The 14,036-nt window shown below is 42.9% G+C and overlaps 1 protein-coding gene across 11 annotated transcripts in view; it reads right to left on the reverse strand.

Moving 5' to 3' along the window:
- Positions 1–14,036, reverse strand: part of LOC121299959 (pleckstrin homology domain-containing family A member 6-like) — a 65,834-nt gene that overhangs the window by 28,702 nt on the left and 23,096 nt on the right. The window contains exon 1 of one of the 11 annotated variants that reach the window (XM_041228245.1): positions 9,174–9,291. The exons of 8 other annotated variants lie outside the window; for them this stretch is intronic. Coding sequence is in view for 1 of the 3 variants with exons in the window: in XM_041228238.1 (XP_041084172.1) it covers positions 903–934 (32 nt within the window). In the remaining 2 variants the exon portion in view is untranslated. Of the gene's footprint in view, positions 1–902; positions 982–7,917; positions 8,011–9,173; positions 9,292–14,036 lie in introns of those variants that run through there. 2 more of the 11 variants (XM_041228244.1, XM_041228238.1) reach the window with 2 other exon arrangements.

The following is a 14,036-nucleotide window of genomic DNA, read 5'->3' on the forward strand; positions in this document are numbered from 1 at the left end:
GGTTTTCAAAATACCTGCTGCATACAGTACCCTGGACGCCCCGAGGCAGCCATGTCCCCAACACCCACCTCCAAAAATTCATCACACCCAGTGCTATGAGCAGTAATCTGTGGGGTCAATTGAACCGTACAGCAGAGGAGTGAAATTATGTAACCGTTCTTCAAAACAAAAAAGGTCCCATCTACAATTGTACACGTACGCAGGACACTAAAGAGACTTCCATTACTGTCAGATGGTGTTTCGATGATATTTAAAAATACTGCTGCTCTAAATGTATTAATCTAGTGAGGGTTTCCGCCCTGGTGTTATTTACTGATCCACTTATTAACATGCATACTATAAAAAGAAAAAGGTGGCGATGTGTCAATCACGCACTCGCAAACAGACACATTTTCAGGAACACGCGCTTGTCTCCTCACTCTCACAAACACACGCACATGCAGAAAACCACTGTGCGATTACACACTGACAAAAATGTGACGTCTAACTCCTTTCCAAATGAAAACTGTGCCAGCATGCTTGCTGCCCTACACACACACAGCATGTGCCTGCAGCTTGCTTACAAACACACATATATCCACAACCTGCTGTATAACATAACTGCACCACATGGCAGCCCTTCTTCTTTGCTACAGACACAAACACATTCATACTCTCAGGATAGATTAACAATTCCATTAGCGTGGTCTCTCCAAGCACGCACATACTGTACACACACCTCCACCAAACACACAAGCTGCTAGCTCCTACCAGCACTGCATTGCAGTAATCACTGACCTGCAGCTCCTTTATTCAGTTCACACCGCAGCTGCTAACCAGCTCTTAATGATAAACGTCTCCCTATTGCTGTTCATAACCCTGCAGAGGCAATGACTGACCTACCTACAAACCCAACTACCTACCTCACTCTCCGGTCTGCGCGAAACTTCAGCATCTTCTTCTTTTAATTACACAAACCAAAAAAATAAAAAATAAAAACAGACAAACAGATTGAAGGAGAGGAGGTTTAGATGGAACTGAGGATGGGACCTGTTTATCTGAATTGTTACTGCTTGTCTTTCTTTATCTCCTTTGAGTTTGTGTGCTCCAGCCAGTCTCCCTTTCTCTCGTCTCTCCTGTCTCTCTCTCGCTCCCTCTCCCGCTTCACTCTCTCTCTCTCTCTCTCTCTCTAGAACTGTGGGGCTCAGCTGAATTGGTTACTGGGTCTCTCAGTTTCTCTGTCTTTCTTGCCCCCCCCCCCCGTAGGGATCAGTGAAGAAGGGAGACACACATTGCAGGCCTGCAGATTGAGCCCCGTGTCTGGAGTAGAGCTACAGTAAGCTACAGACATGCAGGCAGGCAGGCAGACTGCGCTGTGTGAGGATTTGCAGCCCGGCCTACCTTAAAAGGGGACGGGGGTAAAGGTGGAGGACACAAATCAGTCAGGTGCTGTGCTTCCATCCTCCCTCCATCTCTCTCCCTCACAGGCTATAAGAGGACAGCTACTTGTAACACGCACAGGGGCTGGAGCACTAGAATTAAGCCCTGGCTCTCAGTGCTGGATGTTATCAGTAATTTCAGGGGAGGGATACAGATCAAAAAGGGGGGTCGCCAGCACACACTGCTTAAAAATGATGTGGCTCCTAAATAATATGTTTGACGAGTGCAGGTCACTCCTAGGCCCAATTGTCTTGTCATTTCTGTACTTTATTAATCTGTCACAGATACCAAATCGTGTTTTCATTTCAACCAACACATACACAACCACAAGCCTGTCTTTGCCTCAAAGCTGCACCCTTCCAATCTCCCTACCATACAAACCACTGGAAATCTGCCAGGCTCACAGAGCAGATGTGAGGGAGTTTAGAACGGAGAACATATCATCCATACATCACCCTGACCTCCAGAAAGTAAAATAGGGACAGTGTACACAATGTCTTACTGGGGGCTAGTGAATATATCTCAGCACTTCTTATACTAACTACGTACCTGTAGTTTCATATCATATTATGCGTGCTCTCAGTCTATGTGAATTGGCTACAGGGTCGGCTTCTGAAAAGGTCGCTGAAGCGGAGTTTCTGTAGTGAAATCACAGAAATGACAGCTGCACACCCCTCGCTGCCACTTCAGAAATTTAGGCTTTTAGGTGTCTTTAAGAATCATCCCATGGTTGAAACAGGACTTTACTGAGTGATCCTGGTAAGAAGTGACCTGAACAGAATCAGAGAATGATAGAGGACTCCTCTCCCTCACACACTCTCAGTGCCTGGCCCTGCAGAACTTGTTTGGCGATTTTGAATGCTATTTATCACAGACCCTCCATTGCCTCACGGCGCTGCACAGATAGCTCCTCTTCACCTTCCCCAGTAGTTCATCCTTAGCCTGTTGTTTTTTAAGAGACCGCCTCCCTTCTGTGCCTCTTTACCTCAGCCTTCCTACCACATGTTGGGGCTTTTCTTATTTCCTAACTGGATGTATTTTTAGCCAAATGAAAAACTTCTCAACAAAGCACTCCAGCCCCAGTGTTTCCCATCCTCTGTGGGCAGGAATCTCAAACTCAATTACATCTCGGAAACGAAGAGATCCTTGTTATTCTAGCAGGATCATATGACTTCTTTCAAGTCAGTCGGGGGCCATACAACAGAAAAAAAATAAAATAAACTGACCACATTTAGTTTTTTGTTCAACATATCAGACTCAAAAAGACGTCCATTACTAAGCTGTATTACTGTATTGAAATGGCTGTCTCTTGGATCCCCAGTACTGAATTCTCTGTATTTGACAACTCAGTGATACATTCCAATCCTCTACACAGTGTTTTGAAGCTGTGCTGCATTGCATTAGATGGAATATACTTCCAACCCGATTTTCTATATGGTCCACATAATTGCTACTTGTAAGGCTCTCATCATGACAAGGCAGTCTCCTCTCCCTCTCCCACACTGTGCTCTTTATGCCCCAGCTGTACACGCAGGTTTTGGGTTGTGTGTTTCTCTTTGTTTCTTGAAAGCCGTTGACAGGGAGGGGTGGACTGTATTTTAGTCTCAGGTAGGTGTGCCTCTGGTAAGGAAACAACATGTTTATTTCCCAAGCTTCCCCAGGAACGAATCCACGGGCCTCAACTGTTATGTAACAAGCTATATATCTCCCTGTCATGCCCAAGCACCTCTGCGGTAAATTAGGATTCCTGCATCTCCGTGCTGAATTGCATTGGCTCAGGAGGGACAGAGAGAGACAAACAGAGATAGAGAGACGTGCATCTGTATGTTAACAGGATAACAGCAACATTGTCTTAATATTTGTGTATGCACTACCTGTTTAGAAATGTTTTTAGAAATGACTGCTAGGGGTGTTTAGATACAATTTCCAAATGGATTCTATTTGTAAACTGCTTGCACACTAATTAATTGACTGACCAGCGATTCTGCTGTGCTTTGCTCTGAATCATCTGAATTATTATCCAGTTACAGCACCATTACATTGTAATGGGTTCTCGCACTGAATCCCAGTGCGTTCTCAACGCACAGTGACACCCGGCATTCCGATAAAGTAGGGCTCATCATTTATTTATACACTACACTGATCTGAACCTCTTGTGCAGGATGAATACAATGTAAAAAACATAAGCTGAAATAGCATCCTCGGGCCCCGCACTTAGCAGGAAGGATGCAAGATGCACGCTCTTTCCCCCATTCCCTTCTGTCTGCTCACTAGGTTATGTAACTGCCTATTCAGGAGTGCTGCTATCTCTCTCCACCCTCTCTGAGAAATCAGTGGTGGTGGCGAAGAACAGAACCAGACATACCATCTCTGAACTTGTCAGGGAGGAGTTGGTACCTTCATACGAGGTAGCAAGCTTTTTTTAAATTCTTTCTTCTTTCTGCTTCTCTTCAGCTGGCTTCCGTCCAGAAGGAGAGGCTTCGCTGTCCTACGGTCACCTTGAACTGAAAGCTTGCAGCGGGGAGCTCGCTGTAACCTACACCAGCAAGCCCAGAGACATCCACCCAAACACATCGAACCCTGGTGCAGTCACAACAACCTGCAGACTGCCACGCTCAGCTGGGACCTCACTTCAGCTCCCACCGCTGCCTGAGTCTATCAGCCAGGTGGGCCGTGAACGACAGCGCTGTGCTATTCCATCAGTGTCACTGCTAGGTCATCAGGGGACTGTGGTCTCAGCACCAAGTATAAAGCCAGCCCCTCGTGGTGTAAGCCTGTGTTCTTGCATTCTGTTTGGCCAACCAAAGAGCTCACAGGAAGACATACTGTACAATTAAAGATAGAGAAAACATAACATATCAACATGCATCTATTAGTGAGAGAATATTACTGCACTGTTCTTTCCATGTGGCTCTGGACCTGTCCCTTTGCGTGGCTCCACCTCTAACCCAAGTGCTCCCCTCCAGACACTGCATGTGTTGTAAAGCTGTCAGGATCTCCTGGACAGACAACACTGTTGTTTGTTTAATGCAAAGCCTTCCCGGAGTACCTGCATCTTGACTCCCTCAAACATGCTCTCTAAATCCCAGGCCAAGACCAAGACTTCTCAATGAGCCGCCGGAGGTCATCCTGACGCTGTGTGGATGGCACGACAACTGCAGCAGAGCAAACTCCCACAGCGGTGCAGAAATTCACTTCAAAAGTTGAAAGGAGGGCAGACTGCCAGTTAAGATCGGATCTGAGATCAAACCTGTTCCTTTCATGTAGCGGCAAACTGCGTCAGTCATGGAATCAGCTGAGGCTCCTCAGTCCTCAGCCAGCCTCTGAACCCCCCACTGCCTAGATGTTTCAGCTATTCAAGGTGAGCTCAGACACAGACAACACGAGCATCTTTTCAGAAATCGCTCAGTTGCGTTCTCACACTCACAATATCAGAACCTGTGCAATTTAAAACCCATATATGACTTGTTTGATTTACAGGAACTAGATTATTGTTCGGCAAATACATTGCAACGAATCACTAGGAGTTTATTGCAACAGCCATTTTAGATTCACAATGTAAGAGCAGGACAGTAGGGAACAAGTTGTTTATTTAAATACCAACACAGTCCAAGTCAAAAAAGCATTATTTCATTCAACTTCATGCATTTCTGCAGTTTTATTTTTTGTTGTTACAATTCATTTTCTGCATACCGATTGTGCTACGAATACCATGACGTGCGGCTCCTTTGACAGTGTCACAGAGGAATGTGTTACAGAGCAACGGCAGTGCTGAATTCCATTGTGACAATCAGCTCTAGATCTCACACAGTACCTCGACACAGAGGCAGTCTACCGGCATACACATTGCAAACCTTAGGGAGATAAGTTGGGTGTAATTCTCTACTGGGACGGTAATCTTAAAGTTCATGGGGTCTATTTACTGATCTGAAACAATAGCAGATCTTTATGACAGGGATTACTGAAGGCCACACCTATATACCACACTTTGTTTTCACGAAAATGAAATCACCCCTGTAATGGTGCTTACGTGCCATTACGGGTAAATTACCAGACTGTCTTACCAGTGCGTTGAGATGTAGCAGCACCTAAAGACTAGTATCAGAGTAAAGCACTGCTCAAGGTTTATGAATCTCGTATACTGTGCAGTTGCCATAGTTTACCCTGGTTTGCCATGCTTACACTAATATGCCTCACTATTCTTTACCATGCCTTTGCTATGCTTTTACCATGGTCAACTTTTATAAAGGATACTTCACTCCTTGATCAAGAACTTTGTTGGTTTAAAAAGGCCCCTTCTTGGTACCTTGATATTACCTAAGGAGAGTATATTGGAAACTAGATCATTGAGATGGTTCAGATATTGTTAGGAGATTATAATAGCCTGGCTAGGCTAAGAGCTGTGTATATATGTACATGTAATGGACTACAGGATATCAGCTGTGGGTGTGTACGATGTCACGGAGCAACAACGTGATCTTAGCTACGGCTCTCTTTCAAAACAGAACGTAATGGGATTTCCAAGTTAAGTAAAGGTTTTGAATCTGCCCCCGGCCCCCTTAAAAATCACCTCAAACATGCAATCCCTCAGCATTCCTGAAACTGTTCCGATATCTTTCATTAAGAGCATTCCGAAAGTGCGCCGACATTCCGAACACACGCCACTAAAGGTTAATGACAGACTGCAAAACAGGTAGGCGACGTGAAGGCGCTGGGACGCTCTCTAGTGTGTGCACTGTACAGTATGCTCTACATGAGCACCAGCTATACAGACCAGCTCTTTTAAAGTAGTGGGTGCAAACGTCTAGACTGAAGCTCATATACAGTTCAAATTGACTAAGGTACTATTATTAGTATTATTAATTTCAATGAAGGAAGGTGACAAATACACCATCACTATTCTTCATACCAAGGTAGTGCCTCAGTGTTATAATTGGATTTCTATAACAGGTATAACATTGTTTAAACAACAGGTATTGAGAACAACCTGTCATGGACACTAGAGACTAATCCACCCAGAAAGTAGACGGGGTGGATAAGCAACAGTGCCAGAGCAGGTGGGGTTTGCTGGAAAACAGAAACCTTGTCACGTTCCGAAATCTCAAGCATGGAATTCACAAAATTAGAGTGTTCCACATGCAGACATGCCCCCTTTCCCCAAACATTAACCAGGGCCATGGATCCTTTAGGAATGCAGAGTAAATGTACACGTACTTAAATCAGCTGGGTTCACCTTGGACGACCTTAGATAATGTGAACGTGTAATCAGTAATGATAAAATCTTATTGTGGTTTGCCTACTAAAACAGTTGCCAGTTCTGTACCTGGCTGTAACCTAAGGTTCTCCTATTCTAGACAAGTTGTAACTCCATTCCAGTTGCTGCAAGCGAATACAGAAGCTCCTGTATCATCAGCCTCTACAAGTCCTGACTGACTCCCTGCCAAAGGAATTCAGTGACTTGGACAGATTCTCCAAGACAACACCATGTGTGCACCACCATGTGTACTGAAGCACTCTTAAATCTTATTTCTCGTGTGAAATGTGCAAACTGGACAGAAGCAGCTTTACCAGCTCCCAGACCCCGCTGCAAAGCTCATTCGATGTGCCCGTTTATGAGAGTGATACATTCCTAACAAATAAGTCACAAGAAAAGAGCAGATCAGGTGCTGATTTATGTTTTTAGGCTCAATACCAGAAACAAAACTAAACAGGATTGAAAAAAAAAAAAGATAAAAAGGTAACAGTGTCTTGTTATCATAAACAACGCTTGTAACTTTTATCAACTCTGCTGCTCCTCTCCCACAGGAAACACCGGACGCTGTGGATACAGTTACACACACTGTTACATATTGCTCCTGTTTGTATTCTTTCCAGCTGCACTCATTAACTGTAAAGGTATTCCATACTGCATACATGCATTGATCCCCACAGCCAGAAGAGTTATAACGAAATGCATGTCTTACATTAAAAGATTAAAAAAATAAATAAATAAATTGCGTTTCGCAAAAAATCGGCTTAAACCAGCGAGGTCTGCATTGTAAGTTTTGCCCGTGCTTTTCTATACTAGCCAGGAATATTCCACAGTCGCACACATCCGCAGCCCCACCCTACAGCACACATTGCACACCCTTGTATGCAGCCAGGTACCACGCTGTTTGGCTGAGGATCTGAGTTCAAACACCTGCGGTGTAAATCACATTGACTGTAATTATGTAGAACACTGAAAGAAGTCATTTTCATAAAAGGAGCTGTGTAGCAATTTGTACACTGCTTCAATCCTCAATCATGTTTGTTTTATTATTATTTCTTTAAAATATATAAAGAAAAATCTTAATAAAATCACCTTTAATTTTTTATATTTTGCAGTCCATTGTCAGTAGACTGACAAGTACCCTACTACCTGTATTTACACTTTTGTACTGCCCATAAAGTCCAAAATAAGGCATAATACTGCAGTCTATGTTTAAGGCAGACACAGTACTCTTGCCTGTCACTCACCAGACACAGTGGTTGTACAGTTCAAGTTCCGGGTCTCTCTGCGTTCTGCCTCGCTCCTCTTATTTGTTTAAAACTACCTCTCAGGAGTCCTGCGGGGAGGGAGGGGCTGTCAACAGTGAAGCTGCACCCACCCGCCAGCACCCCCCACAACCAACCAAACAAGACCAGCGGAGCAGCAAAAGATTCACTTTGAAGCACATGTCTGTAATGAACTGGATTTACTGATTGAGCCATTTTAAATACATTTTTGAAACAGCCGCATTTGCGAATGCACAATCCCACTGACAAGCAATGCACCCGTATCCAGAGGAAAATGTTTTAATCCCTTCAAAAAATCTAATGAACGAGTAATACAACCAAACTGCTACACTAAAACCTTCATTTGTGTTTTTTTGGCAGGTTTCTGTATTTTAGCACTGACCTTGTCAATCAAGTGAACCGTGTAGTCACGTTGGAAAACCGATCGCCTCCCTCTTTATTAGTGATACGGTAAACATGTCAAGTTTTTTTGAAAGCTCTAACCTTCTTCGTCAAGTCACCTCTCCTCCCGTACAATGGTAGAATATATATATATATATATATATATATATATATATATATATATATATATATATATATATATATATATATATATTTTCTACTGCCACACAGTAGTCCGCAATACCCAATTAAACACAATAACCCAAACAGTGATTGCAGACAATGAGCAAGCTGCTTCAGCTAGAACAGTCTCACTGGTAGAGTGTGGCTGTTTTCAAACAGCAAAATCAAATGAAAAATAACTTGACACAGGCTAATTTCAAAAGATTCTCTTTAATCCAGGGAACTACATGCCAGGGGACTGCCACCACAAACACCCCCTCCTTCCCTTTAGCTTCTATAAATCACAGCCTGCTCTCAGTGAGTCTGGTTACTGTTGCTGATGTCCTGTCTCTGTGCGTTTTGCAAATGTTTAAGCAGTTATGAGGTTTTGGGGTTTTTTTGCAATAACACTGTAGTTTACTTCTCCTGTCTTTTCGTTTCTGCCTCGCTGCGTGATGCGCTGAACTCAGGACCGCACAGCAAACTGCTGCACGCTCAGTTTTCCTCTGAGTCCAGTCAGAATGCCTAAAAAACAATACCTTGCCAAGCACAGTAAGAGTTTCCCTCCTTCCACTTCTGTATGATGATAACCTAGAGTCACCATTGCATATATATCACAGACATGCACATGCAACACATTGAGTAACATGCTTAAAAAAAAACACAGGACAAACCTTTCAGCAGGCTCTCTCTCGCTCTCTCCTTCCTCTCTCTACCTCCCTCCCTCTGGCTCTCTGCACCTCAAGAAAAATGCAGGACCAGTCCAGTATGTGAGGAATTTAAACAAAAACACTGAAACAACCCCTTTGTTGCTGCAATTTCTTTTCTTCTTGAACAGCTGAACTTTCACACATATGGATTGGATTCCCGAGCAGCTGGACTGGAGCTAAAGGCAGCAGTCATGTTTCCAGACTGCCTGTTCTACACACAAACACTACTTCTCAACACACATTCCCTTCAATGATTAACTGATAGAGAGATAGGTCAGTCAGTAACCCCTTCAGCGCTGCACCTGAACAGATGTGCTGGCTCTCAGCTAAGACAAGGCAGTGTTGTGTTATTCTGAGTGTATCTGAAGGTGGATTGAAGAAGAGGTGGGTAGATTAAACTTTCTGCATTTTTATGACTTGCTTGTTAAATATTTGAAAAACCACTGCTTGAGATGGATTCTGGGGCAAAAATGAAAAAGTTCCTATTTGTTCAAATAACAGAATTTAGAAAAGTGGCTGTATTAAAAAAAGGCAAAGATCAGTAATGCAGAAATTATCTTAAAAGAAAATAAAGAGCACACCTACATTAAAAATTAGTTACAGCACTATTTAAAATGTTAGAAGAAAAGTTGCTCACTCCCATCAATCTGCAAAGCCTCCTGCACCTACCTTTTTCACACAGGTTTTGTACAGATGAACATTATTCACAGTGTTTTAAGGGACTGGTGTAGAGTGCAGTTTAATAATTTAATAATAATGAATGAAAAAGTATTGCCAGTACTAATAAACATACACCTACAACAACTAGTACTAATGCGACAACTAAACAAACACCAAATAAACAACGAAGGCAAATAAAAGTCTCCCTCCTAGGACAATGAGACCTGGTTCCCCCGACACCTCCGCACAATGTGGAAGCTTTGAAGGTCAACGGCAGTTTGCGTGATGCACTGCCAGAGAAGCCCAGACTGGAAGAACGTGTAAAGTGTTCACAAAGCACAGTGCGTGTCTCGGTGATTACAGAGGGGTTCGAAGCCTGTTCAAACACCCAGTCCGACCAAGTCTCTGCCCAAGACTAAATTGACGGTTGGTTGCTTCTGTGAGCTGCTGCATTAGATTTATGATGTAATCTTTAAAATTACACCGTTGAGGGAATTTTTGAAGTCGTGCTTTTCTCCCTAGTCACTATTTGCTGTCTACTTTGTAGTTATTATTATTTTTTTTATTTACTGTCTACATTTACAATAAACAGCAAAGGGGTTTTATTATTAACAAGTGCAGGTTTGCTGAGGTGGCACTGAGAAGGTTATGGAAACACATTCCTCTCACCAGTGTGCTGATGTTTGTACAGTATAGAGGCAGCTTAGAGCTCTGGAGAACACACTGAATTCAAGCCACCTGAATCACACCTGAATAGGGCTGTAATGGGCTTGCCAGTTGTTAAGTCTTTCAACACTGCTTACCTGCCACAGGACTATAAAGGTCAACTGCATTCAAAACTGCAGTATAGGGAAGATAACGGCAGGTGAAACAGCAGATCAGTATTCCTGCATCTGCCTACTGTTGTATATATTCACGCTTATTATAATAGACTGAAGCCATTTAATTGGTTATCACAGGGTTATTATATTTCTGTTTCAGTGCTTTAAGAATTGAGGTTGCTGTCTGGGCAGTCAAAATGTTTGCCACAGTATGCTTTAAAATTGTATGTACCAAAAAAAAAAAAAAAAAAAAAAAAAAAAAAAACCCAGCAACAATCATAATTCTATTTAGAAAGTAATTTGTTGTAAAACACTAGAACAAAATCACTGTTTTCCTAGTCTGTGTTGTTCACATCGCAATTTCTTTTATAATAGTCCCTCTTTCTGAGGTAAGGCATCTGAGAGTGCTTTTGAAAACCATTCCCACACAAAATGCATTCATCAGTGCAGACAGACAAATGAGAAAGCCATAATGCTTCAGCAGCACCCCACACAAAAACAACAGAGATGCAAACAATTTCATGTTGATTTTATTCCTAGCTTTTTCATGTTTGGTGCCAGTTGTTGGTTATTAGGGCTGTGTTTAGTAATTGTCTATCTGAGATGCTGCCAAGCATTGCCAGCCCAATGGATTGATCCCTCTATCCAGCAGAGCTCAATCCTCTTTGCTTTCAGCTGGCTTGAGTGGTGAAGTCCACTGGTCTCCCCTGCAAGGACATTGTATGCCATGCCAAGCAGGCTGCAGCTGCAGGGGCAGAGCGGGACCCAAACAAGAAAGGGAGGGAGAGGACAGGGTGTTCCTCCACCAGCCTGGACCGTGAGCAGATCAGAACATGAGTAAAAGGGCAAAGACACAAACACCTGATCCAACATTACTACCCGGGGCAACTGGAGAATTCCAGAAGACCATTCTGGATTAAACGTTGGTGTACACGCATTACTAAGTTGAAATAAGCAGTAGCGCTGTACAGTATATCTCATGATCTTAAAAGAGCCACGTAATATAGTCATCTTACTGTTCAGTTTCACTGGGTGAATCAGAAAACACCCCCTGTGTCCTCAATAGAGCTCTAGAACATGTCATCTCTCTAAGCACCACTGGTATATCAGAGTGTAACTATGAAACTGTCCTCTGGCAACACTGATACTTCAGGCCAGTACTAAGTTGCTTGTTAAACTGCAGTATTGTCTATTTCTTAATATTTTAGCATGCATGAAATGAAAAGATGCAGTGGTACATTACAAAACAGAGGGGGTGAGCCTTATGCACCACGTTTTACAGTAGATGATACGAAGGGCAGACAGACAGCACATCAGTCCACGTCTCACAATAGAAAGCTTTATTTCAGGTCCAGCTCCCAGCTGGTTTATCTGCCTCTGCTCCACACACAGCTGGTATGTTTACAAACACGCCATTGCCAGACTCAAGGACTCGGAAACTCTTGGCAGGGATCCCCCGGCAACACAACAGCAACAGAAAAACTGGAACTTGTGTTAGGGTATGTCTGTCTGTAACATTCCAGTGCGTCCATTTACTGAATCTGAGTCAGAGAAACGAAGTAAAAGTCAAGACTAACTTTATCACAGTTTGTACACAGTATGTTCAATTCAATTTCTAAAGCTATTCTTTGTCTGATGGCCCCAATGCTTTGCATTGCAATTCTTCTCTCTCAATATACTTTGTCCATTCATTTTGGGTGCAGTTATAAGGGCAAGGTTTCAACATGGGGTTTCAATAGGTGGTCTCTGATATTTGGTATAGAGTGGGATCCTTGACCTGATCCTGCACTGAAGTTATATGGCGAACACTGGGGGTGGGGGGTGGGGGGGTAGTAGTTTCCTTAACAGTGTAACTAACAGAAATGTGATAAAATTGTCAACTTTTTTGACGAAAAAGCCAATGTCTCTCCGTCTTTAGTGTCACATGACGCTGACCAACGCTGCTAATCACTGATTGATTGATTGACTGATTTAAGGCTAATATAAGGAATTTTAACTGACTCAAAGAACTGACTCTTAATCTTATAAAATTTCCAGCACCAGATTTGAAGCTGGAAGATCAGTAATTATTTTTTTTTTTTTTTAATATTAGCTTCCTGTAAATACCTGTACATGAAAATCAGTCTCCCAGGTCATTTTTGGGGGTTTTTGATTTTTTTGGTTTTTTGTACCAATTCCTGGACAGTTGTTTGACTACTTTCAAACACATGGGTACTCTGGGCTGGGTTGATTTGCCCAAAACTGGGATTAAACTTGTCTGCATCACCACTTTCGTTATGTCAGAACGGCTCTGGCTGAACCATGTGTTAGTAATCCGAGTATCAGCCTGCCACCCTATCACACAGCAGGAACGATGGACATTGCAAACATCACTCCATGCAGCATCACTCTCTCAAGTTCTGTACAACAAACTGAGGTACCTAGGGACTGCCACCCAAGGAAATCTGCTCTCCCACTCCCACTCCCAGATAAATATGTTTGTTCTGGAAGAGAAACCGTCCATCTGGAGAGGGAGATAGAGACAGATCTAGCAGCTGGAAAACTTCACACTAATCTTGCATCACCCACACAACCCTACATACACACACTCGAGTTGAGTGACCAGACCAGACCAGACCAGGCTGCAGAAAAGGGGCTTTTTACACTGATTTTTATTTATTGGTTTCAGGTCATCAGCTTACGAGAACTAGTAGTCACCCCTTCCGTCTCAGCCAATCAAAACACTTCATTAGCAAACAGTCTGATAAATCTTAGTTTGTCAGAGCAAGATGTGCCTTCTCAAGGACAAACAGCAACTGGAACAAATTCAACATCAACCACATTTTTCACTGGGGAGGGGGTTTGTAATACTGTCAGGGAATACAGCTTTGAATTGTCATCAAAATATGCACAGTATTTATCTTCCTCCTTTTTTAAATAAAGATGATTTATTAATATTTGTCTTCAACACAACCAAAGTGCAACTAGTCATTAATAAATGGACAATAGGAAACTCGATCCAGTATGTGTTATTAATTTACAGTGACAGTGCTGGAGGGCAGAGAATGAAGAGTTGAGGAAGAGAACTGGGTTCCATTACCATGTGCTCTGCAGGGCAACTACTGTTACCTCTCTAATGAAACTTGGATCTCCCCCCCTCCCTCATTTTACCTGCAAGCCCTCCCTCTCCTTCGTCTTTGCAATGGAAACAGCACATCATTAAAACGCTGGCTTTCTCAAAAAAGAAAAAAAAAAAACAGCTGGTGTGAAGAGAACAGCAACATCCCTGAATGGAACTGCTTTATCCTGGAATATTGCATTGGATAGCGGCTGTGGATTGGGTCTGATAATCGGCTTCTCCAGCAAT

This window comes from Polyodon spathula, chromosome 25 (genome assembly GCF_017654505.1).
Source record: "Polyodon spathula isolate WHYD16114869_AA chromosome 25, ASM1765450v1, whole genome shotgun sequence".
Taxonomy (NCBI): domain Eukaryota; kingdom Metazoa; phylum Chordata; class Actinopteri; order Acipenseriformes; family Polyodontidae; genus Polyodon; species Polyodon spathula.